The sequence below is a fragment of the Eulemur rufifrons genome, chromosome 6 (assembly GCF_041146395.1).
Source record: "Eulemur rufifrons isolate Redbay chromosome 6, OSU_ERuf_1, whole genome shotgun sequence".
Lineage (NCBI taxonomy): Eukaryota > Metazoa > Chordata > Mammalia > Primates > Lemuridae > Eulemur > Eulemur rufifrons.
The window spans coordinates 67,530,075-67,556,855 of NC_090988.1; the positions used below are offsets into that span (position 1 = coordinate 67,530,075).

At 45.1% G+C, this 26,781-nt stretch overlaps 1 protein-coding gene across 2 annotated transcripts in view; it reads right to left on the minus strand.

Annotated features, from left to right (window-relative positions):
- SERGEF (secretion regulating guanine nucleotide exchange factor) overlaps nt 1–26,781 on the minus strand; it is a 228,660-nt gene that overhangs the window by 164,151 nt on the left and 37,728 nt on the right. Inside the window, exon 9 of one of the 2 annotated variants that reach the window (XM_069469667.1) lies at nt 7,058–7,224. The exons of the other annotated variant lie outside the window; for it this stretch is intronic. Within the exon in view, the coding sequence (XP_069325768.1) occupies nt 7,058–7,224 (167 nt within the window). The remainder of the gene's footprint in view (nt 1–7,057; nt 7,225–26,781) is intronic. 2 annotated transcript variants of the gene reach the window in all.

A 26,781-nucleotide genomic window follows, 5' to 3' on the forward strand; every position in this document is an offset into this window, starting at 1 on the left:
TTGCTGAAATTCCCTTAGCTTCTGTGACACTGCAGTTCCTGGCTCCCTTCCTCTCTCTCTCGTCAATACTCAGTCTCTATGTGGCTGCTCTTTCTCTGCTTTCCTCTTCAACGCGAGTTCTTGCCAAGATTCCCCTGTTACTTTACATTAGCTCCCTTGAGCACTAATTTAACGTCAAGGCTTCCAATTCAGGAAGCCTTTCCAGTCACCACCCCCACCCCAGCCCTGCAGAATCCAGCAAAACCACAGGGACTGGAAATGCAAGAAAGAAAAGGACATCAAGGACATGGGAAGGGACAGGATCAACATATTTTCATTGCCGGACTCTCTCAGAGCCTTTGTCACATTCTGCTTGTCCTGCAGTGAACTTAGCTCTGCTACTAACTCACAAGCTCCTAAGATGGAAACTGCTCCACTCATCTCTGCTTCCTCTACCCTGATCTTGTGCTTGGACAGACAGGCAGAGCTGAGCATCTATTGGATTAAAGAAGAAAAGCCAAAGGTGAATATGCCTGCAAGCGCTTGGTAAGGTGCAAGTGCTAAAGGACTTGCATCATGGATAGTCTTTGTTAGAAACTCCAGGGCTGTTCTGAGCACAATATAGGGTCAGAGCCTATCTGTGCCGGCTCTGCAGGGCATTTGATGACCAAATGCCTCCAAACATGGAAATGCCTCTTCCTGAGCTGGCCTGGGATTGAGAAGTACAGGCTGCAGGGAGGCAGAGAAGAGGAGGCGAAGAGGGGCACATACCTCCAAAACCATTTCTTCCATTCATTTTTTATGTATTCAGTCTGTAAACATCCACTGGGCACCTATGAGGTTCCAGGGACTATTCTAGACACTAGGAACACAGCTTTGAAAACGACAGACAGGCCGGGCGCGGTGGCTCACGCCTGTAATCCTAGCACTCTGGGAGGCCGAGGTGGGCGGATCGTTTGAGCTCAGGAGTTCGAGACCAGCCTGAGCAAGAGCGAGACCCCATCTCTACTAAAAATAGAAAGAAATTATATGGACAGCTAAAAATATATATAGAAAAAATTAGCCGGGCATGGTGGTGCATGCCTGTAGTCCCAGCTACTTGGGAGGCTGAGACAGGAGGATCGCTTGAGCTCAGGAGTTTGAGGTTGCTGTGAGCTAGGCTGACGCCACGGCACTCACTCTAACCTGGGCAACAGAGTGAGACTCTGTCTCAAAAAAAAAAAAAAAAAGAAAACAACAGACAAGGCTCTTGCTCTCCTGGATCTTACTGGATTTTAGTGAGAAGAAAGAGATGATAAATGTAAATAAGAAAACAGCAGGTAGTAGTAAGTTCTTACTAAATCATACCTTTTGCCATCTCTCTCCACCATGACAGCCCTGGCTGGTGGCTCTTTCCTTCTTCTGAGTATTCACATGGACAAATCTAGTCCACTGCTTTGAGATTTGTTTTGTGTTATTTCTTCCCCTGCTATGTCAGCAGCTACAGCACAGATGTGCTAAATTTTCCAATCTCCAACAAAACAGTCTTTGGGTGAACATCGCTACCCATTTTAAGCACTGCTATCCCATTTTGGGAGGCCTCTAAAATGCTGGCCCTTGCTACAACAGAAAGGTCTGGGCTGCCTGGGCCCAAGGTCTCACACACTCATGCTCCTCTAGGAACAGCAATGATGCTGTGGGTTACTTACCAGAGAGCCACTTGGGAAGGCTTTTTCAGGTTGTGTTCGATTCTGCCAGAGCCCTCCGGACTCAGCTGATTGCTGGTGGTAGATTTCTGTGTTATTTAGGGCACCGAAGTCCCACAGTCTTGACACAAACTTAAAATTAGAAATGCATTAAATATAGGAAAGAAGGAAGGTCATTCAGGAAAGGCAGCCTTCCGAGGGAGCTGCAGGACAAAGACGCCCTGGAAACTTCCAGGTTCATTAATGAGTTTTACACAAGCATTCAAGTGGTATTTCTCCTTCAGAAATAACACTGTGGAAAGCGTAGGGGACTGGCTCAAACCTCAGCTAACACAGCCGAGTGAGTGACTCTGCAAACTAAAAATAGCTTCTTTCCCACTCATTCTGACAGATTGCACTTAGACCCTGTGCACAGGTTGATCCTCTAACAGTTTTAGTCCTGCAGCAAAATGAGGGCTGATGGCATCTGGGCTTGATAATTACCCAATCTCTGCTCACCTCTTGTTTATTTCCACATTTCCTGCTCCTGCTCCAATGGCTCTGTGTGTGCACACACGTGCATGTGTATACTGAGCTCCCTGGCTGGGATTTGGTGCTCCTGAATCAAACGTGGGCAGAATTTAAACCAGGAACATGACTCAGGACTACGGCTGCAGACTGAGCCTTCAGAAACACCGGGAATCAAGCTATTTGTCTTGGATCTTCTCCTAATTCCTAGCTAGCCTCTCTGGGCCTCAGTTTCCTCAACTGTAAAATGGGAATAACCATTCCTATTCTAGCCTATTTCACAGCATCACTCTAGGACCAAATGAGATAACATACGTGAAAGTTATCTTCCTTCAGACAGCGACAGGACAGGCTAGACAGGCAGCCAGATAGCAAAACTAGGCTCAGCCACTAGAAATGGGTGGGCATCCTGATCGCATCAGGAGTTAAAAGCCAATCTAGACTGATGGTTTAAGTCCACGTTGTCCCCTCTACCTGGAATGTCCTCCTATAAAACCTTTGCTAAACTCCTACACATTTTTAAGAACCCAGTTCAAACAACACGTATTTTTTGTTAGTATCTTTAGAATTAATCATTCCCTCTTTACTGTTCCCTTGGCCTTTTGTATATACCTCTAATAGCACTTTTTACTTTGCACAGTAGAGATTTACTTATGTACCTGGAAGTTCTTTGAGGGCAAAGGACATGTATTTTTTATCTTTGTATCCACCTCCCCACCCACCACCACTATGTGGCCAACACTGGCAGGTGTCAACCAATGTTTACAGGGTTGACTATGGAATGGGCAAAAGTTTAAAGTCAAGAAGGAGGTAAACATCAGAGAGATCCATGAAAGCAGAGAAGGTGGGACAACACACACAAAGAGCCAGTGTAGGGGGCAGGCAAGGAATCCAAGAGGGCAGTGTCACCAAGGTCTGTCCCATGCAATAAGGGGACAGCCACGGGGATAAGAGTCAAAGATGAACTGTAAGTTATGAGAAGACCAGATAGGGATCTAGTCCTGGAAACACTAGGAAGTGAACATGGAGCAGGGGCACCCTATTGAGGTCCAGGGACTAAGGAGCAGGGGTATCATACTAAGTCCCACAACTAAGCTGGAACAGGAGGGCTTAGGGACAAGGAACAAGGGCAAAGAATAGAGCCAGGGAAAAGAATCAGAGCAAGGCTGAAATGGTACTGAAGAAAGCTGGAACTTCTAGATTAGGTCTGCAAAAGTTGAATTAGCAGCTTGAGATTAGTAACCTTGGCTATGAAACTGAGAGACTCTAGAGGCAAGAGTCATTACAAGTAGTGATCATTTCCATGAAATAAGAATTAGAGATGAAAGGGACTCTTATATCTGTAAGTAATAGTAGGAATTATCTAGTCTAACATCCCCAACCTACACATGGGGAAACTAAGAACCCAAGAGGAAAAGGGACTTGCCCAAGCTCTCCCAGGGCAGAAGCAAAGCCAGAACCCAGTTCTTCTAATGCTCAATCCAGTCCTTGTCTCCTCAATGGCTATTTACCTTCAGTCAAGCACGTCTCCTGAGGGTTCCGCTAACACATCAGGTGCCCAACTCCAGCTGCTTCAAAATCTTGGGGAGCCTCCAATGTACCCACTAAGTGAGCACAAGCACTCTGTCCAACTGTGAAATGCAGGTTCCCATCTTTGGGTGGAGTGTAGAACCAACGTTCCACAGGAGATGTGCAGGTAGCAGCCCCACCCGGGGTTTGGAGAGCAAAGAGCTGCTGGGGTATATGTTTACCATCAAGGACTAAACAAACTCTTCACGCACATCCTGCCCTGACATGTGCATGGGGGGATTAATCCCAACCGCTGCGCTACCCCTGGAATTTTCCAGGAATGGCTAGAGAGGCCCAGTATCGAGGTAAAGCTGAATGAAATGGAGTTTTCACCACTATAAGAACATTAAAGGAAGGCCAGCCAGGCCTAAAATTTCAAAAAAAGTCTTTCTTAGGCTAGAAATGAGACATAGCTCAGAAAAAAAGAATTGAGACTCTCAGGGAATTAGAGACCCTGACTCCCAGATTTTAAGACCTTTCAACCTGTTTAGCTACCATACGATCGGGGGCCAGGGGAGTACCCATTCTGAGCCTTACTCTCCTTATTCACAAAGCAGTGATGGCAACGCCTGCATGCAGGTTTATAATGAAGATGAAACACTAATAATATCTGTAAAGCATGCAGCACATTGGCCCACAGTAAGGACTAAGTAACTTTGTGCTTATTTGCTTTCTTTTGTTCACAGAAAAGATGGTTATACCACTGTCCAGCTCTGTCTACCCATATTTTCCCTCTCCTGCTTGACTGTCCTTCTGGACTCTTCTGTGTAGATATCCTACCAAGGCCCCAGTTCAGACAGCTGATTCCTCCCCCTGCTTATCCCTTGGACATTAAAGGCAGTTAATAGCAATTAAAGGCAATTGGTCAGCTGTGTGACACACTCAGGTCCTTGAAGGTCAGGAATTGTCAGCTTAGTCCAAAGCTGTTCCTGCCTCCCCAGATGTCCCTGCACCTCCTTGGACAAGTCCATGATCAGCGTAGAACCTAGTTTAGAATGGCTCTTGTCTTTTCCAAGGTGAATCCCCTCCTAGAAGATTATACCTGATCCCAACCTGGCTCTCTCTGAGGCTCAGGCAACTACATGCCTGGCAGGCCAGACCTGGACATCAGCAGCTGACAATAATTCCCAGACCCAGTTAACCAATGAGTAACAGCCTGGAGTCTGAACCTGTGGTAAGACCGGAGAGTATACAGTCCAGCACCCCAGACACTGGAGCACAGAGGGAGGGGAGCACTAAAATGAAGCTGCCAAGGGGCTCAGGCTCAAACCCACTCCTCATATTGCCCTGGTAATAAGCTACATAAAATTCACATCAATGTCAGGCTCTTAGGCTATACGTTTGCACTGGCCATGTCGGGCACAGTGCTGCACACTGTGGCTACCAGGGGAATTAAAAGACTTCAGAGGAGAAGAAGAGTAAGGAACCAACAGTTTCTGAGTGCCTACTGCATGCCAAGAACTTTGCATGCTACCCTCACCAATATCTTATGTATTATATAATAATATGCTATATAATATATAATATATATAATTATTATATAATAATACAATACCTTAGGTATTATAATCCTCATCTTGCCAATAGAACCAGAGACTCGGAAAAATGTATGAGGCCTCGGTGCCTCTGCTACTATGCTACCTGACCACAAAGTCTTAAATGATCTGGGAAAGACAAAGAAAAGCTGAAGAGTCTAAAGCACTAGGGACCAGGCTCTCAGCACCTTAACTCACTAAGCTAATATTAGCTTAGTTAACACTAGTTTAAATACAGCATTCCCTCATTCATTGCTGGCAGAGTCAAATTCTGCCAAACAGAATCTAGAGATATATAGCAAAAGTCATAAAAATGCTCATGAACTTTGCACCTATAATTTTATCCCCAAGATCATATCTTAAGGAAACAGTTCAACAGGGATTCACTGCAGAATTCACCAAAAAAAGAGGAAATGATCTAAATGTCTGACTTTCAAAGAATGGTTTGAAAAACCCCAGAACCTTCTAATCATGTAATATTACACTGTATAGCCATTTTAAATGAGCATTTTAAACATCGAGAGGAAACAAAGCAAACCATTTGTGATAAAATACATCGAGACTGAAAACAAAACATCATAAACGTTGTCGCTATGACTTTGTAGAAGCATGTACACGTATAAATGCAAGACGGAATGTAGTTTGTGTTAGGGTGGCAAGATTATGGATGGTTTTATTATTATTACCATGTGTGAATTGTCTTTGTAGTGTTGTGGAATACCTTTTCAGTCAAAGAGAAAGAGAGAGAAAAAAAGACAGACTTAACCCCCCACTAAGGATGGGCCCAGGAGGACCAGGGCTGGGATGTGAAGCAGAAATTGAGAACCGTCCTACATACCCAGAAGGAGGAGGCCACAAAGGCCTCCGGGGAAGGGAAGCCCTCTAGGTATGGAGAGCATTGTAATTAGTCTGATGCTAATTACAGAAGTCTCGCTAGATTATTAAGTTTTTGACAGACTGAATGAAGACTGAATTCCTTCATAAAGCCAACTTGGGTTCAGAGGCACATTTCCTGCGTGGCCATCCTCATTCTTCTCAAAAACCTAGCCTTTTCTTTTTTTTTAAGGACAGCAGTAAAGTAAAATTTAGTAACAGAAACACACACCCTGGAGAAATTAAGACTCCTGCCTTAAATGTAGAAATTCAAGCCATTTCAGAAAACCAAAGGGGCTTGAAAAAGCAACTGAACTACCGTATTTTCTACACTGGGAAATATAAACCGAAGTGTAAAATATTCAGCTCACCATTAAAGGCCCCCTTGCTCAGGTTCCAACGCATCTTTCTGGTATTACCTCATAATTGCCCCTGCAGACAGTCCATCCTCCAGCCAGACTGAACCACCAACAGTCCCCCAAAAGAGTTATTTCACTTGCCTACCCCCATGATTCTGTTCAAGTTGTTGCACCCACCTAAAAGTTCTCTTCTCTTTTACAACTTCTTATTCAAGTCTGACCCATGCTCCAAAGCACAGCTCAAAGCCACATCATTCTCAAAATCTAAGCTAATCCCTGTATCCTGAATTCATTTCTTAATCTTTACAGTGGACCCAGAGTACTTTGAACCTGTCTAAAGGAGTTACACACAGTCTGCCTTACTATGTAGTTACCTGAGTAACTGATTTTTCTACCATATTAAGCCATGAGCACCTTAGGGGCAAGGACCCCTTCCAGATTCCTACATGCAACCTGTCATAATGCCTGGCACACAGTAGGCCCTCAGTAAATGCTTCACTGAAAGACAAAAAGATGAGACACATTGCACTTATGAGAAGCCACTTCCTACCTCAGTTGCTCCCGTTAAGCAATGCAGAGATGAAGGTATGCTGTTCTGTGGTCTTGAGCAGGGGAGGGATGAATCCTGCTTTTCTAGTTTCCAGCCTTCATGAGACTCCAGCTTCCTCCCTAGTTGACCATAGTCTGCTCGGCCCCAGGTAAACACCTTGCCGGTTTCTAAAAACAAACATTATTTGAATTAAGGCTACATTACACAGCTGTGCTCTCATGGGTAGGCAATGAATTACAAGAGAAAGTATGAACATTTATTTTAGCACAAACTACTACACCAGGAGCCTTCCTATCTTCCTATAAAGAAAGCATGTGTACTCACATTTTTACAATGTGAAAACTGAGGTTCAGAGAGGTCAAATGACTTGCCCAAGATCAAACTAGTTGTGAGTACCAGAGCCAGATTCAAACAGAGGTTGACTCTAAAGCCTATGTTCCTGCATTTAAATAGAGATGGACATGGATATGACTACGGATAAACTGCAGCCATGTTTTATGGCCCAACCACTCCCTTCTTGCCCCACACCCTCCTTGTGCTTTCCCCAAATGCCTATTTTCAGAATCTCCTCTCCCTCACCCGATCCAGGTGAGGGTCCTTTAGCCACCTTGAAGTTCCCCATGCCACAATCTCTTAGGGCCTTACTCTTAGCCCAGTTAATGGCCAGTTTCATGTGCTTTCAGAATCTATGCTCTTACCCAAAGGAACAATTCTAACAATCCCAAGGCAAGTGTCTATGTGTGCTAGAGGGAAGGGAGTGACAGAAGAAAAAAAAAGACAAAACATTTGGAACCAGAAAAACATTCAGTCCCCCAGAGGTACCACATGGGAAGCTGGCCAGTGCTAAAGATGATAGAAGAAAATAAAGTTTGGGGCTGGGTGTGGTGGCTCACACCTGCAATCCTAGCACTCTGGGAGGCCAATGCGGGTGGATCATTTGAGCTCAGGAGTTCGAGACCAGCCTAAGCAAAAGCGAAACCCTGTCTCATTTAAAGAAAAGAAAAGAAAGTTTGGAAAAGGAGAAATAACCTTTCTTCTCCCAGATAAAAGAAAACTCGCCAAACTCATTCAGTTGTACCAAGTGCCACATTTGTTATTTCAACAGAAATGCAAAATCCGATGAGGCACAGATTATTAACAGATTCTCTGCAATAAATATGCATAACCATGTGCGCTGTATAAATTCTTTATACATGTTTATTTTAACAAAGAAAAACTTTGCTTAAGAGACAAAACACCAAGTAATGCATATTAAATTCTAGATAAATCTACTACATACTCTGTGTTTGGTATCAAAGCTTCATCTGGCCCCACATTTAACATATGGTTTATAGTGTCAGCTAAAAAACAACGATAGATTCATGGGGGAAATGTCAGAATATCACAGGGATACAAGGCTCTGCAGGGATACAGTTCTCAGGATGAACCTGCTAGCAGGCACTAAGTAGATACCAAGGAGTTCACAGGAATCTGACTTCTGGGCTTCCTCAAAGAGGGAACAAAGCCTGTGCAGCCCACAGGGCACCTGGTATATTATGAGAGCTTGGAGTGGGTCCATTCAGATGTGCTGTTTCATGGATCTGCATGTGCTGTTCCTTTTGCTATTGACGTCCTTTCCTTACCTGGTAAACTATGGCTCAACCTTTAGAGTCCAGCTCATATAATACTAGTTCTACGAAAACTTTCTTGACTCCCCAGCTCTCTCCAGAGAGGTGAAACTCACCCTCCTGTGAGCCACCTTTATTATTAATATAATATACATCAACTACTCTGTTGCCATTTAACAGGTGAGAAAATTAAGGTTCAGAGAAGTGACCTGCCCAGGGTCACACAGCTCAGCCACATCTCTTTCTATTAGCCCATGGTAACACTCTGCATTGGTTATTGACATTGGTCACTGCATAATCACTCAACACTCTTCCTTCACTTCTGCAGGATTAGACTCTAAAAAGCCCATGTACCCAGGACCCATGAAACCCATGAAGCATCCAAAACTGGCAAACTGTCCTGCCTGAGCTGGCCAGGATTTATAGCCAGACAGCCTGAGCAAGAGATTCCCCAAAAACCAGACGATAAGACTATTGCTGCTTAAATGACCCTAGCATTCCTCTGCTGGGAAAAACTAGGAAGTTGTTTTCTGCAAGATGACAGAAAGAATTGTGTTATCACAAATCACAAAATGAATCCTTTCTTTCACATCAAGTAAAACATCTTAGAACTTTCTCTGTTATTGATTATTGATGTCCAAGACAAACAAGACTGCCAGAATATGGTGCCACCATTATTCCATCTCCAATAGCAATTCAACCATTCCACTTACATAGCACTTTTCACCTTCAAAGCACTTTACAAAGATTAACTAATTAATCCTCATACTCCCTAGGGAGGCCATAGACATTCCAATAGAGACAAGTCCAGAAACCAGGCCAACTAGATGTTCAGCCTTCAGCCTCAAGCCTAAGTTTGATGCACTCTCTGAACCTGTTTCTCCTCAAAATAAACTCTGCATCAGAAGGCTCACAGAGGGGAGAAGAGACTCTTTTATTTTTTTGCTTTACTTTTAAACAGACATTAATTGACCACCTCCCAGATACTGGGCACATTCACAGACACCATCTCAATTAATCCTTACAATAATGCTGTAAGATATAGATTATTAAACTTATTTTACAGATGAGGTTAAATGACTTGGTTGAGTTCAAATAACCAGCTAGTGGTGGAATCGAGATTTAAACCTGTGCCTTCGGAGTCCAAGTCCTGTGGTATCTCCAATGACTGTACAGCTGCTGTCGCAAACTGATGAAACTTGGCTGATAAAACAGTCATTTTACAATGTTTGAGGAGGGGAAAAATCCAGATTAAACGGATATGCTCTGTGTACCATCCAGCTTTCCTCACTAGAGTGACCTCCCTCCCAAGAGGCTGTGCGGAACTCAGGACTAGAAATGCTGAAATAAGGCATTAAACACATGGATTATGATTTTATGTCACCTGGATTAAAATAAGGAATCCACATACAAAAAGTGTTCATTAATGCACTGTGGATAAATGTCTGCTCCAAGCTGATGCGTGCTGTCAAATCGAAGGAGATTCAGATCACAAATTTAACAAATGAATCTTTTCCTTAGAGTAAAGGATTATATAGTACTGTGATAAAAAATAGATATATTAATGTCATCCAAAAAGTATAGGTATGTGTCTCCAGGTAAATGATAAATGAGAGAAATGACAAAACAGCTCAAAATAAAGTCAGGAAGTGAAATATAATTTAAAGGCACGTCCATGTAAGAACTAACGCAGAATAACTTCAGAGTAAGAAGTGTACGCTGCAAAAGGTCCGGACGCAACACAGAAAACGACAGCGGCCAAACGAGAAGTATTGAGAAAGAACACTTATGGGGCTTGGAACTAGAATTGTCCTGGCAGGCTTATGGAACAAGTGGCATTTAAGGTGAACTTCTGGTTAAGAAAATAAAATGGGAGAATGAGGGAGGATATTGTAGGAGCAGAGAGAGGGGATGAGCAATGACATGGAAATCGAAAGGCAGGAGAGTGAATGAGGTTCCCAGGAGAGGGAGACTGGGCAGGGAATCGGGGCTGCCAGGCTGGGGCCAGCCACAGGGAAATGCCAGGCTTGGGGTCCCCAAACTTGGTTGTTTGCACTCCTCTATCAGTAAAATATTTTTTAACATACCATTAATATATGTACATTCATTTACTAAAGTATGTGCTTGTATTTTACACATTCATAAATTATAAATATGTACCCTCACTCAAAAACATGTAATATATTAATAAAACATACTCAAAAAATAGAAAATGTATAAGAATGGGATAAAAACATATAAAAGAAGTTATAAGATTGTCTCCTACACCCTGGCAATTCATCTTGCATGCTCACTTTAGCGACTACTGCTAACTAGACCATAGGGAAACTGCAGACTTTTGAGCAGGGGCGGAGCCTGATGAAAGGAACGTTTGGGGACGGTACATCTGGCAAAGGATTGTAGAAGACCAGAAATAATAATATTCATAGCTAACACCTCTACGGCACCTACTATGTGCCAAGCACTATTCCAAGCATTCTCTCTACAGTATCTTGTTTATCCTCCCAACAACCTTGTGAGATTGTTATTCTTACCATCCCCATTTTACCAACAGGGAATGAGGTAATTGCCCAAGCCACAGAGGTAGTAAATGAATAGGGAAGAGATGAAGGAAACCACTATAATAATACAAGCCTGAGACACATCAGGCCTAAACTAGGATTGAAGTCGAAGGAAAACAAAAAAGAATGAATGAATTTTCAGGGCTTAGCACCCCAATAGATGTGAGAAAAAGGGAAGGGGAGGAAATAAACACCACTCTGAGATTTCAGGATTTCAAGCTTAGTCAGAAGGTGGTGGCGTCATTAAAAGAAACCGATGAAGCGGTAGCGATGCTAGATCAGGGGTCCCGTCGATGGGAATCATGAAATGTTATTTTATTACCAAATTATTTAACTCTCCTGGGGCCTTTTGCAAGCATGTTATCAAATAGTCAAATACAAATAAAAGAAGAGGAAGTAAGGAGAAAGACTACTAGGTACAAAGCCCAGGGAGATACTCTGAAGGCTGAGTGGGTGGACGGTGGGTATTCAAGAGGCCAACTTCCTTTGCCATCCGTCAAGGGCTGCAGATGCTGCGGCCACAGCCATGTGCACAATGAGAAGCGGATCTGGCAAAGTCTGAGCTCTTCAGGGAAGAAAATTTTCTACCCTGTTCCAGGAAGCCCTGCAGGTTATAGGAAAGTAGATTAGAGGAACATCTATGTTTTCTTAACAGAATCTGTCCAAAAAAGGAACAGAATGTCATGAAGATAGCAAAAGGGAGTTACCAAACGAAGGATGTTATAAAAAGAAAACCAATGGGTCAGACACAGAAAAAGCCACACAACTTCTTCAGTCCCTCCCAAAATATTCCAGGATGCTATGAGGCCTTCTGGAATATACGCACACGAGGAGAAGGAGGCCACTCTCTACCTATGCATTTGTTATATTTATAATTCACCTGTTTACAAACACCAGCTACTCTCCCGGTTATTCATTCTAAGTCCTTAGAAGGTAAGAATCTGACTTCTGTAACTTATCCTTCATTCTGCCATGTGGACAGATCCTTTATAAAAATGCATTTGATGATAATAACCAAGGACTGATCAAATACAGAACTAACTGCCCAAGAATCACCCAGCATCATCTTCCTGTACAAGAAGCAGAAAAGAGGCAAGGAGAGAACTTGGATTACGGGTGCCAGACGCTGTCACACCAAGCTGCTTTCTGTCCAGCATGCACCATGCTGCTCTTCCACAAGGACTCTACACCGGTTCCTCTGTCCCCATTTACCTAGGCAACTCCTACCTACTCTTCTACTCTGCTGACTCCACAACCCAGATCAGACTCCTCTGTGCAACAATCTCAGAGAACCATGTTCCTCACCTTGGGAACACTTACCTCAGTTTATAAATGTATACTCATTTGGGGAACTGTTTGATTAATGTTTTGTATCCTCCTCCACAGAGCCAGCTCTATGGTAGCAGGGACTGACTATTTTTGCTCATCCCTGGATCTTAGAATAATGCCCAGCACAAAGCAGATACTCAATAAATATTTGCTGCTTGAATGAACAAACGAATCTAATCATCTCTCTACCTATCAACCCACCTACCTACTTCTCGCTCACCACTACTGAATGTTACTTGCTGGCTCCGTAATCTTGAGCAAATTACTCAACCTCTCTAAGTCTCATCTGCAGCGCTGTTACAAGGATACTTCTGCATAAAGCACATGGCACATACTAGTGTATATTAGCCAGTATTATAATTACTATTATTCTCCCAAACTAAACAATATAGGCTTCTCAAGGAGTTCCATAGTTCCACCCACGGTTTCTACCAATTTGTCAAATCTTCTCAGTCAATTCCCACCTCCCAATGTTTTAGGGTCAATGCCTCTAATGATAATCAAAAAAGAGAAAGAGCATTAAAGGCTGTATCACAGAATTTTGGATTTTTTTTTTAAGATTCAAGCATAGTGGCTGGCACATCAGAGGCCTCTAATGAAACAAATTAATTAAAACTAAGAAAAAAGTGTACAATGCACACTATCTTGGTGATGGGCACACTTATAACTTTGACTCAAATGGCACAAAAACAATTCATGTAACCAAAACGTTTGTACCCCTGTAATACTCTGAAATAAAACAACAACAACAAAAAAAAAAAAACTAGGAAAAAAGAAGAAAGTGAAAGAAGCAACAGAGAAGACAGATGGAACAAGGTAAGCCAAAGAAAAGAGGAAGCTTTAGCCCAAGACTCTAATCCTGGCTTCTCTTTTAGTTACCTGGCATACAATTTTATTGGCACTTTTGGAATATTTAGTCTGACCAGTATTTCAAAATAAAACATCTACTCTAATATCAAAGACCATTAAAATAGTTAATAATCTAAATAAAAATTGAGACTTAACTGCACATATTGCTATTTTTTAGTAAAATTTCCAAAGTTTCCTAAATTGTATCATTAATTACATCACATGATAAAAGGCTTGGAATTTTTAAAAAGTTAATACACGAATAAAATTTTCCAACATGGGCTGCCCAACTAAAAAGAGGAGAAGAAACCAGCAAAGACAGTGAACAAAGTTGAGTGACGGGGGAGAATTTGTTTATTGAGAGCTAACTCTGTAAAACTCTGTTTTAGGTACTGCCATTAAGTTATTAATATATAATTTAATCAGCCCTGAATGATTGGTGTGAATCCCATTTTATAGATTAAGAAACAGATCACAGAGGTTAAATGACCTGCCGAACATCACACAGCCAGGAAGTGGTAAAGCTGCAATAATAATAACAATCATAATAGCTAATATTTTGAGGGCACTTATTTCATGCTAAACTCTTTACAAAGATTATCCCATTTAATCCACATAAACACCTATGAGTAGGCATTATAATCCCCAAGTTATAGATGAGAATATTAATGCTTAGAGAGGTTAAGTCTCAGGCTTGGCACCAGCAGCCCTCAGTGGCAGAACTAGGATGGGACCCAGCAGCCTGGCACCAAAGTCAGTGCCCTCAGTCATTGTCCTGCAGAGGATGCACAGGTCTGTCTGACCTCAGCTCCACTTTTCACTTAGTCACACTGCGTCTTCAGAAATGAACATTCCCAAGGACTTCCTGAGGTTGTTGAGAGTCACAGAGACACATGCGTGGGCTAGAGGCACAAAGAGAGCCCTGATAAGTGACTGAGCGAGCTTCATCCTTGGCCGATATGGCAAAGATCAGAGTCCCAAAACATGCAGGCACTCCAATGGCTGCTCCATTCTCACCACCGGCTTTACCAGCTACCCGACAGGGGGACCAGTGATAAGTCAAGACAGACTGCACCCCGAGGAGCACTGGACTGGCTGCAGGACTATGCAACACGCAGGGTCGGGGCTTCCCGGACAAAAGCAGGGAGGAATCAGGGAGTTCTTTCTCCCAAACTGGTCAATGGCATCTCAGGAAGCCCCAGTTCTAGTTTGTTTAGCAGCTCCTTCACTTCCCCCAAAGCCTCTATGTCTTCTCAATGCTGGATGAGATGACTGCTGCCTCTTTGTCAAGAGCATACTCCACTTCCTCCCTCCCGGGCCTCAGTGCCGTGCTCTGCCCAGCCTGCAATGCTGGCCAGCCTGCTTGCCCCACCCAGGGCCTAACTCAAATGCCACTGCCTCCCTAAAGCACCTTCTTATCCCCAAGTTAGAATAGGACATTTCTTCCTTTAGGAGTCACTGGTACGGTGCTTGTGTCTCAACAACTACTCTATTCCATCCCTCCAAATTTACTATTCTTTGACTGCATGTCTTATATTGCCCACTAAAGGGGAAAGAACAAGTGATCGTTTCTTATTCTCTCTATAGTCTCCACAGCACCTGCTATAGGGCCTGACCCAGAGCAGGTGCACAGTGTTTGTCGAAAGAAAAAAAGTAATAGGCATCACTTTTTATATGCCACCAAAGACATCAGAGACCACCCAATCTAACTCCCCAAAGATAAAACAAAACTGAGAGAAATAAATAACTTTTACAAGTCACACAACTTGCTTAGAAACACAGCCAGGCCTTCACGATATTCAACAAATAGTTATTGAGCACTTACTACCTGCCAGGTGCTCTCCTGGGCACTAGGAGCTACTGCAATGAACAAAACAGACAAAACTCCCTTCCCTCATGAAGCTCACATTCTAACGGGGGGCAAGACAGGCAATTAACAAATAAACGCATAAAACGTATCCCATGGCAAATGACTTTAATTGCTATAGAGAAACAGAAAGTAGGGGAAGGGGACAGGCACAGCCGGGGAGGGAGGTGGAGGTCCAGCACTGGTGCCCAACTCCTGACTTCCTTTCTGGGCTTCTCCTCTGCGGCACACCACCTTTCTCAAACTTAAAGGTCCCACCAACTCATGTGGAGGTAATGAAACTCGCTCTAAATACCTCTCAGGACTATGATGAAAAGGCAGAGGGTAAACATGAAAGCACTTTGTAAATGCTAAATGCAGGTGTCAGTGACACGACTATCGCTCTCTAAAGCCAGTTTGCAGAGGACCATCGTGAGAGGCGGGGCCCTGCACCCCTGCTCTGAGGTGGCTGCTCGGGTTTCCTGTTCCTCCAGGGATCCGGCAGCACATCAGGCTGCTAGTCACACCTAGAAGCCAGTTGACACCCTGAGAAAAATCCCTCATCGAGGCCGGCGCCTCTACAGATGTTTCCCAACTCATTTCACATTCAAACTCCAAAGCCTCTTTGCACACTTTTAGATTCTTATTAATAACATTTTAAAATGTAGATTGCTGCCTAATCTTAGCTGTGTAATTAAAAAAAATAATCTTGCTCCTCTCCCTCCCCGCAAGAAAGGAAACTATACCCCAGGGCTTCTGCAGCTAAGAATCACGCCCTGCAGAAAAGCTAGTAGGAGGCTCAACTGGGGAGTGGGAAACGTGGGGGAGGGCAGGTGAAGCCAAGAAGCAAATCTAATCCCTTGATTCTAGAGAAAATGAAAATGAGGCTGAAGGAAGGGAAAGATCTGCCCAAGGACACAACACACTTTGGCATAGCCAGAACTGGGATCCCAGTTTCCTGCTTCCCAGTAGACTCTGTCCACTGCCCGCCGGGGAAAGGAAAGGAAGACAACGGACTGTATGTAAGTCCTTGGAGAGCAGGAATCACCTCTGTCTCCTTACGCAGTGAGCAGAGCAATGTTCACCTGGAGAAAGAGCTAGAGGTTTTGGATTCTCAAGAGGATCATGGGAACAACGTTTAAGTTCTTTACATTCAATTCAGCCTCACAAGCTGTCAGAACAAGAAGGGACCTCAGAGGACTTCTTAATCATCTTCTAGCTGGGAAAAGTGAGGCCCAGAAAGGAAAGTAACTTATTTACATAAGGTCAAATAGTGAGTTAGAAGCTAAGCTAAGACTAGAACCTAGTTCACCCAGACTTTTAGTACGTCCTGTCCACAACTTATCGGAAAGGTACAGCCACACCTCTTCATGCTCTTTATTGTGCTCTGCAGACACCGCATCCTTTACAAACTGCAGGTTTGTGGAAACACTGTCGAGCAAATCTGTCAGCACCCTTTTTCCAACAGCATATGCTCACTTCGCGTCGCTGTGTCACATGTTAGTAATTCTCATAACATTTTAAACTTTTTCATTATCATTATATCTGGCATGGTGATCTGTGATCAGTGATATTTTTCTTTCCTTTTCTTTTCTTTTTTTTTTTTGAGACAAGAGTCTTACTTTGTTGCCCTGGTGGGAGTACAGTGGTGTCATCATAGCTCGCGCAACCTCAAGTTCCTGGGCTCAAGTGATCCTCCTGCCTCAGTCTCCTGGGTAGCTTGGGACTACAGGGGCATGCCTTCATGCCCAGCTAATTTTTCTATTTTTTGTAGATATGGTGTCTCACTCTTGCTCAGGCTGGTCTTGAACTCCCGAGCTCAAGTGATGCTCCGCCTTGGCCTCCCAGAATGCTAGAATTACAGGTGTGAGCCACTGCACCCGGCCTGATCAGTGATCTTTGATGTTACTATTGTAATTGTTTTGAGGCACCATGAACCACACCCATATAGACAGCAAACTTAACTGGTAAATGTGTGTGTTCCAACTGCTCCACCAATCAGCCATTCTTCCACCTCTCTCCCTCTTCTCAGGCCTCCCTATTCCCTGAGATACAATATTGAAATGAGGCCAATTAATAACCCTACAATGGCTTCTAAGAGTTCAAGCGAAAGGAAGAGTGACACATCTGTCACTTTAAATCAAAAGCTAGAGATGATGAAGCTTATGAGGAAGACAGAAAGAAAGCTGAGATAGGCCAAAACTAGACCTCTTGTGCCAAACAGCCAAGCTGTGAATGCAAAGAAAAAGTTCTTGAAAGAAATTAAAAGTGCTACTCCAGTGAACACACAAACAAGGAAAGAAAACAGCCTTATTACTGACAGGGAGAAAGTTTTAGTGGTCTGGATAAAAGAACAAACCAGCCACAATGTTCCCTTAAGCCAAAGCCTAATTCAGAGCAAAACCCTAACTCTCTTAAATTCTGTAAAAGCTAAGAGTGGTGAGGAAGTTACATAAGAAAAGTCTGAAGCTAGGAGAAGTTGGTCCATGAGGTTTAAGAAAATAAGCTGTCTCCATAACATAAAAGTACAAGGTGAAGCAGCAAGTGCTGGTGGAGAACTTGCAGCAAGTTATCCAGAAGATCTAGCTAAGATCACTGAAGAAGGTGCCTACCCTAAACAACAGATCTTTAAGGTAGACCAAACAACCTTCCATTGGAATAAGATACCATCTAAGACTTTCATAGCAAGAGAGAAGTCAATGCCTGGCTAAAGCTTCAAAAGACAGGTTGACTCTCTTGTGAGGGGCTAAAGAAACTGGTGACCTGAAGTTGAAGCCAGGGCTCATTTACCATTCTGAAAATTTTAGGGCCCTAAGAATTATGCTAAATCTACTCTGCCTGTGCCTTAAAAATGGAACAACAAAGCCTAGGTGGCAACACATCTGTTTGCTGAATATTTTAAGCCCACTGTTGAGACCTACTGCTCAGAAAAAAATATTCCTTTCGAAAGATTACTGCTTATCAACAATGCACCTGGCCACCCAAGAGCTCTGACGGAGATGTACAAGATTAATGTTGTTTTCAACCTGCTAACATAACATCCATTCTGCAGCCATGGATCACGGAGTCATTTTGATGTCTAAGTCTTATTATTTAAGAAACACATTTCATAAGGCTGTAGCTGCCAAAGATAGTAAGCCCTCTGATGGATCTGGGAAAAGTAAATTGAAACCCTTCTGGAAAGGACTCACCATTCTAGATGCTATTAAGGATACCTGTGAGGTCAAAATACCAACATTAACAGGAGTTTGGAAAAGAGTTGATTCCAACCCTCAAGGATGACTTTAAGGAATTTAAGACTTCAGTAGAGGAAGTCACAGCAGATGTGGTGGAAATAGCAACAGAACTAGAATTAGAAGTGGAGCCTGAAGATGTGACTGAATTGCTGCAATCTCATGATCAGACTTGAGGGGATGAGGAGTTACTTCTTATGCATGAGCACAGAAAGTGTTTTCTTGAGATAGAAAGTACTCCTGGTGAAGATGCTGTGAACATTGTTGAAAAGGCAACAAAGGATGTGTAATGTTATATAAACTTAGTTGATAAAGCAGTGGCAGGATCTAAGAGGACTGACTCTGATTTTGAAAGAAGTTCTACTGTGGGTAAAATGCTATCAAACAGCATCTTATGCTACAGAGAAATCTCTCACAAAAGGAAGAGTCAGTTGATGCAGCAAATTTCATTGTGTCTTATTTTAAGAAATTGCCACAGCCATCCCAACCTTCAGTAACTACCACCCTGATCAGTCAGCAGCTATCAACATCGAGGCAAGACCCTCATATGTCCATAATAAAAAGACTACAACTCACTGAAAGCTCAGATGATTTTTGGCATTTTTTAGCAATAAAGTATTTTTAAAATAAAGTATGTGCACTGTTTTTAGGTATAATGCTGTCGTATACTTAATAAACTACAGTATAGTGTAAACACAACTTTAATATTCACTGGGAAACCAAAAAACTCATATGACTCACTTTTTTGCATTATTCACTTTATTGCTGTGGTCTGGAACCAAAGCTGCAAATTCTCCAAAGTATGCCTGTACCAGTCAATTTCTCCAAGCTTCCGTGGCTACCTGGCTCACATAATTACCAAAGGTTTCCTGAATTCCTTGGCAGGGAAAAGCAGACAGGTGAGATCCACATGATCCCTCACTGCCTCCACCCCGGGGATAGCTTTTGGGGAGGCCCAGGGGCTGGGTAATGGAAGGACACACATCACCATCTCCTCCAGAGCCTCCTCTCTCTACCCGGAACTGTCATCCTTGGCCCTGGACCTCACTTTCAGTTTTTGCTCATCGCAAAAGATCATCAGCAGTTTCCATTTCTGTGAAGTTACAAAAAAAAAAAAAGAAAGAAAAAAGGCCAAGCATTGCACCCAGCTGTTGGTGAGGCCGCCTTTTCCACTGATGATGATGACTCATAGTGCCCAAGCTGAAGGCTGAAGCTGGGAACGCGACTTTGGAGAGTCAGCACAGCCAAGGGAAAGCCGCAGTTCCCAAGCACGCCTAAACCTGCAGAGAAGAGCTGGTTGCTTGAGTTCCTTTGGTAAAAATCCCAGCACCTGGCCATGGGAACACAGCTCCCCCTGCAGACCACCCCAAGGCACCACAGGAGCAGGACCAGGGACACACCATACATTGGAGCCAGTGAATTCTGCAAAGCCCCACCACGTATCAAGGAGGTTATATTAGGAAGCCAGGGTCCCACCTCTGAAACCCTAAAAAACCCCACAACCCCCCAGAAATACGATTTGCATCCTTGGCTTCCAAAAAAGAGAAACCGGCTTTCGGTAAATGGGAGGCCCAGATTAAGATCTTCAAATAGGGGAGACAAAAGTTGCCCCCTAACCTTGGGTAGGCAAAGAATTCATGTAGAGGGAGGAGCAAGGAGGGGAGGGAACCTCTCCTGGGATGCCAGTTGGTGTTCAACCAATGAGAACGTCTTGGGACATGACTTTGGATAGTGTCTCTCCAATTCACTCTAACCCACCCTCTGGGAAACTGTCCCAGGTTCCTCAAGAGAGTTGAGCATAAAAGACCTACTGGGGTCCTAATAGGGCTGTACTCACGGATAGGGAAGGACTCTCCCAGCCCCACATGTGAGGGCCCTGCAAGGGTGAGACTGAGCAGCAGGACAGTCAGGAAGATTCAGAGGAGGGAACGCCCACTGCACCGTCAGGGTTCGGGGATTTACCACTTGCCTCAAGCACTGGCAGTAGTGAGCACCGCCAAGGAGGCCACTGAGGAGAACACATTATGTTCAAGGACCCACCAGGAAAGGGAAGATAATCAGGAGAATTAGAGTCCCCGTAATTTCAAAATAGGGGGTTGGGAGAGGTTTGGGATTGAAGTCACTGTCGAGGCTGGTGGGTGGTATGACAAGCGCTGCAGCTACATTCACGTGGCTCATCTGGAGGTCCACGGCCTCATGGTATGGAGAAGGAAGGGTCACCAGGGCAGGTCCATGGTGGGGCGGTGGGCCTTTCCCTGCCACATCTGCTAATCTCCCTCCTGCTCTGCTCCCTGCTCCCTGCTCCCATCTGTCCCTCAGGCCCCAGAATAAACACCCCCTACAAGTAGCCCACCCGACAAGAACCTCCAAGTCACCAATGTGCCCTTTTGTACAAACCTGACACAGTTTAAGACCACCTCCCATGGTGTCCACGTTTGGTCCCACCAGAGACAGTGACCACCAAAGCTACAGCACTTTTCTTGGAGAGGCTGACTTTTCCAGGGCCAGGGCCTGGGAGAGGCATCTGCTACTCAGGATTTTTCATTTCACAGGCTCAGCTCCAACCAAATCAGCAAAGCACTGTTACTATGGACCATCTGCCAGGACCCGGAAACAGCCCTGTTACATAAAGGGGCTGGTATAATGAAATTTATTAAACTGGATTCTTCCTCCATAAAAGAGACAAAAAGCACTTTAAGTCTCTCTTAAAAGAGGTGATGTAGGGCAGCGGAGGGGCCCTGGACAAGGGGCCCCCTTGGTTCTAATCCTGGCTCTGCTGTTAGCTGTGCAACCATGGGGACAAATCACCTTCTCTCCCTGGGCTTCTGTTTTCTCAAATCTCAAATAAGGATGACATGGTCCCTTCTAGCATTAAAATCCCACGATTGATTACTGTTTTCACCAAAATGGCAAAAAAAGTTAAGCTTACCTTGATGTTAATTTTATACTAGAGGGTTAATTTTCTAAAAAAAGCAGTCCCTACCTATGTGTGGGCTGAAAGGAGACAAGTGGTGAGTGGAGCCCCTGCCACTGGGGTGGCTGGAGGAGACGGTGCACGGAGGAGAAACTGAAGGCGAGGACCTATCAGCCTAGGCAGGAGAGGCCCAAGCAAAACCCAAGTGGGAGTGTGGCTGCGGAGCAGTACCGTTAACAACCGCTGCCTCCGCACACAGTACTTTCCAGGTTAGAAAGTGCTTTCACATCCATGATCTTATCCGACCCTTACAGCACCCCCAAAGTGGACAAGGTGATGCTGACCCGCATCTCCCGCTGAGCAAAGTGAGGCTCAGGAACGAGGTAGAGTGAGCCCATGTCTCTGAATCTCTTTTCAGTTTCCTCAAGTGTAAAATGGGAGTGAGTCTTACTTGGCAAAATTTCCGTATGATTAAATAGATGATGTCTGTAAAGCCCTGGCAAAGTGGCTGGCACACAGTGTGCCCCTGATAAACGTTGAGCAACCCCTTCCTCGCACACCTCCATCTCCTCGGGGAGGTGCAGGGAGAAGCCCCAAAGCTGCTCATTTTTAGGTCCTGAAGAAATGCTTCAAGATGAAAAGTGACATGACGGCTTCCTAAGTGGCCTTCCAAGTGGCCTGCGACAGCTTCCCAGAAGAAAGACCAATGAGCTGATGACTCCAGTCCCCACCCATCTCATGCATTCTCACAGTCCCCCAGCCCCCGGGCGAAGGGGCTCCCCTGAGAATCCAGAGTGCCTCGATCTCAGCCACAGAGAAGGGACCCGAAGCAGGAAGCAAGCAGGAGGCCTCAGCAGAGGGGTCTGCAAGAGCCACCGAGCCAGGGGCTTTCCTGTCACTGCGCATGTTTCTCACACGCCTCGCCACGCACAGCCTTCAGCGGCTCCTTGCCCTGCTCACAGAGGAAGGCCTAGGAAGGACCACTCTCATTACACCCAAAGGTTTCCAGTCTCTTCTCATCTTACCTGGCCCATGTCAAGCAAACTACACCAGGGTGCACTTCCCACTTCTACGGTTTTGCTCACAGTATTCCTTCTGCCCGGAGTGCCCTCCCCTCCCCTCTGCCCATGTAACGAATATTTGTTGGATGAATGAGTGAAGGAATGAAGGACGGAATTGCGAATGAGTGTATGATATCATACACCCCTGTGAGACAGACAAATTAGGGATTATGGTTCTTATTTTCCAGATGAGGAAATTTAGGCCCAGAGAAGTTAAATGACTTGCCCAAGGTCACACAGCCAACAGATGGCCAAATCAGAACTGGAACACAGCCCTTCAGGGCTCTTTTGGCACATCAGGCTCCCGCCTAAAGTAAAAAGTCACTCTCAGATTGGGAAAGAGCTGATTCCTCCAAGATTCCTCAAAATGGGCCACTTTCATCTTGGCACACACTGAGAGCACTTTAAAGCACTGGCTGTCACTTTGATTACTGAGTGCTCCCATGGGACAGGCAAGGTCCCCTGAGAAGGGCAAGCACAGTGCCATCTGTCAAGAACCTAAAAATGATAGCAAAATTACAGGCCAGTAACTTAATGCTCATTTTTAGAGAGCTCCTGGAACAAATCAATCTCCACCAGGAAAGAGGAGGATTCCTTGAATGGAAACTGAGCCCTCTGCCAGGGACCTCCAAGCCCTTCCCAAACCATCTGGTGAGCCTGCAGCATGGCTAGTGCCCCCAGACACTGTGGACAGATGGGACAGCCAAGGACCCAAGGCAAGGCCTTGCAGACACAGGGGCAAAGCTGATCTTAAAACCCTGGGGCACCAGGCATCGTTGTCAGCCACAAGGAGCTGGGGCTCTCTGCCCTGGGCTTCTCTGAGACGGTGGGAAGAGAGCAAGGCCGTAGGGTGCTCCTCCCGAGCACAGCCACTGGGAATGGCATAGCTTCCACATCCAAAGCCTCCAGCCATTCCATGCCACCAGCACTCACTGAGCCTCTCTCCTGTCTACGTCAGGACATCCGGGGGTGAATAAAACAGACCAAGTACCTAACCTTGTGGGGCTCACATTCAGTTAGGAGACAGTGACAAAAAAATAAGTAAACAAATAATGATACTATGATTTCAGGCAGTGAAAACTGCTATAATGAAAAATAACGCAGGGCAGGGAGTAGAGTGTGAGAGGCGACATTTGGACAAGAACCAATGGAAGTGAGGCAGTAACTATGTGGGAATCAGAGAGAGGAGCACTGCTGGCAGAAGAAACCGCTAGAATACAGGCACAGAGAGGAAAGGTGTTTAACCATTTCTCAGAGGGCTTGATACCACCAGCCACCACTCCCTAACCTCCTCCATCAACACCTGCCCCTTCCTGCCTCGAAGGCCTCCTCTCTCCAGCAGCCCCCCATAGCTTTCTCCAGGGAAGAGAGACAAAATACTTGTTCCTCCCTGCCCTGAAGCCTAGGAGGTAACTATGGACTGAATGTTTGTGTCCCCAGACAATTTATATGCTGAAATCCTAACTCCCAATGTGAGCGAGGTGGGGCCTTTGGGAGGTGATTAGGTCATGAGGGTGGCACCCTCATACATGGGATTAGTGCCCTTATAAAAGAGACCCCAGAAAGCTCCCTCACCCCTTCTGCCATGTGAGGACACAGTGAGAAGATGGTCATGTATGGACCAGGAAGTGGACCATCACCAGACACCAAACCTGCCGGCCCTCTGATTAGGACCTCCCAGCCTCCAGAACTGTGAGAAATCAGTTTCTGTTGTTTATAAGCCATCCAATCTGTAGTGCTTTATTAGAGCAGTCTGAACTAAGATAGTCACTTGCTGTATTTCCAGTGAGGTCACTTTGAGGGGAAGTGGCATGATGAAAAGAGTATGAGCTTTGACATCAAACAGAGCAGGGTTCAAGTGTCTGCTTTGCTTCTTAACTAGCTGTGTTACTTTAGACAAGCCACTCAGCCTCTCTGAGCCTCAACCCTCACTTGGAACGCAAGGGAAATTACCCCTACCTTAGGGGGATAGAAGGAGTACATAAGTGGCAGCACCTCACAGAGCAACCAGCACATAATAAGTGCTTGGCAAACACTGGCTTCCTGCCCTACCCTGACTTCCTTGGGGACTTAAAAAAATAATTTTTTTGTTGTTGTTCAACCAATTGTGCTAACTCATGAGTGCAGCATGCCTCTAGCAAGGCCCTAGGCCTACCTGTCTGTTGGGTGTGGGGCTTAAGGGATGACCCCCAATCCCATCCATGGCACAGCATGATGGGAGGCCTTGGCCCAGAGAACTAGAGAGGAGAACTGGGCAGGGCAGAGGGAGCAGAAAAGACAATGGACACTGCCCTTGCTTTGGGTGGGAGGATGGAAATCATTAGGAACAGACCCTCAGAGAAAGCAGGAAGAAGGCAGACATTTACTGCTGTCCCTGTCCCTTCCCACATCCAGCTCATGGGTCCTTCCTTCCTGGGTCTCCCATGGGGCAGCCAGCTAGAGGCCAAACCATCTCAGTTCCTCTCAAGAGCAACAACTATCAGGACTATCGGGTATCAACTCAAAGTGAGGCCTTAGGCAGGCCCCCTTCCCTTTCTGGGCCTGAATTCTCCCATCCATACAAAAAGGGGAGGGCCTGGGTGACCTCCAGGGGTCCTTTCAGCTCTGACCTTGCTAATCCTGACTCTGGCTACTGCCTACCAGCTGCATCCCCAAGGCAGTCTGCCTGCCCACTGCTGCCATCTGGTGGCCTCCAGGCCCAGCTGCACTTGGCTTTGGCCAGGACCAGGTGCCCCTGGTGGAACGCACCCACTTCAAAAGGGTGAATCTTGCTTCTGCTTCAGGTGGACACGCACGGCACTTCTCGAGACCACAGGTCAGTGGGTATTTATCGCCAAACACAAAAACCAGATATGACACCAGAACTTCATCTCTTTGGTAGAGATGACACAACTGCAGCTGAGAGCCTGACCTCCCTTCCCAAAGACAGGGAGTAACCTGCACAAGGTCACACAGCTACCTGGCTCCCAGGCCACTGCACAGGTTCACTTTACCACAATGCTTAGGGCTGATGGGCATCCGCAAACCAAAAATAAAGTCAGCCTAGAGCCAAGGAACAAAGCCATTAGAAGGTGGGGAAAAAACTGTCAAGACTCCTCAAAAAATGCTAAGGTATGGCACATGAGCAAGCTATGTGTTGCTTGCAGAAAGTCACCTGAAATACAAACTTGGGTGCCCAGGTGTCCACCTAGCTGTGGAGGTTGTCATTCCTAAGAACACCTGCAGGGTGTTCCATTAACCAGCCTCCAAGCCATTGCCACAGCCCAGGCTAAGCAGATCACCAAACCATGGGGAAGACACACTGAGGCAGCCTCATGTGCTTCCCCTGCCAGATGTGAGCTCCTCAGGGCAGGGTTGTATCTTTTCTTATCTCTAGGTCTCTCAACATCTGGCCAGAGGAGCTCAACAAAGGTGTATACAGGTAGATCCCTTAGGTTCTCGCTCCATCATCGGACCTCTGTGCTCTTTGGGGACTCAACTGATTGCACCTTTGGCTACATCTGCAGCCTTCTTCTAAACTCTATAGCACAAACCTGAAAAAGTAGGTCACTTGCCTGTTCAGGCCTCTATCATCTCACATCTGAAACATAATGAGGTTTTGCTGGATGATCTTCAAAGTCCTTTTAATTCTAAAATGTTAGAATTTGAAATGCCCCAGGCAAATCAAAGCTCCTCTTCACCTACAGACAGAGACGATCTAACAATGGGAAAGGGGAAAGTAAACAATGCTTCCCTCTAGTGGTTTAGTGCTGTCACTACACCCTCCCGGCTAAGCGCACCTACCACTAAACCCCTGCTCAATTTCACCCTAAACTCTGAATAACAGAAATCAGCCTGCAGCCAGTGGAGCCCAAGTGCAGAGAAGCCAGACAGAAAACAAGGAGGCCAGAGTCAAGGAACCAATGAGGCCTCTTAACTGGGTCCACAACAGTGGAGAAATTCCCCATCTTTTGGAACAAGCATATTTTGGAGCTCAAAGGACCTTTTGTGACCTCCAACTCCCCTCTTCAGATGAGGAAATTGAGGCTCAGGGATGTGCAGAAGGGACTTGCCCAAAGTCACAAAGCTGACTCATGATTGAGCCAAAAATAGATGCCCACTTTCCTGCCTCCTGCTACAGGATCTTGCCTCTTTCCCATGCAACCTCCCAACTGAGGCCCGTGGAAGTGACAAGTCAAGGACATACTTGTATACACAGGAACGGATGGCAAAGGGGCCAGTCTCCTGCACTGAGGGGTAAGCAATTTTATTCATTAACTTTAAAACAGCATTTATGAGGGATATAATCAGATTACAAATTACATATTCAGCATAAAAAATAAAA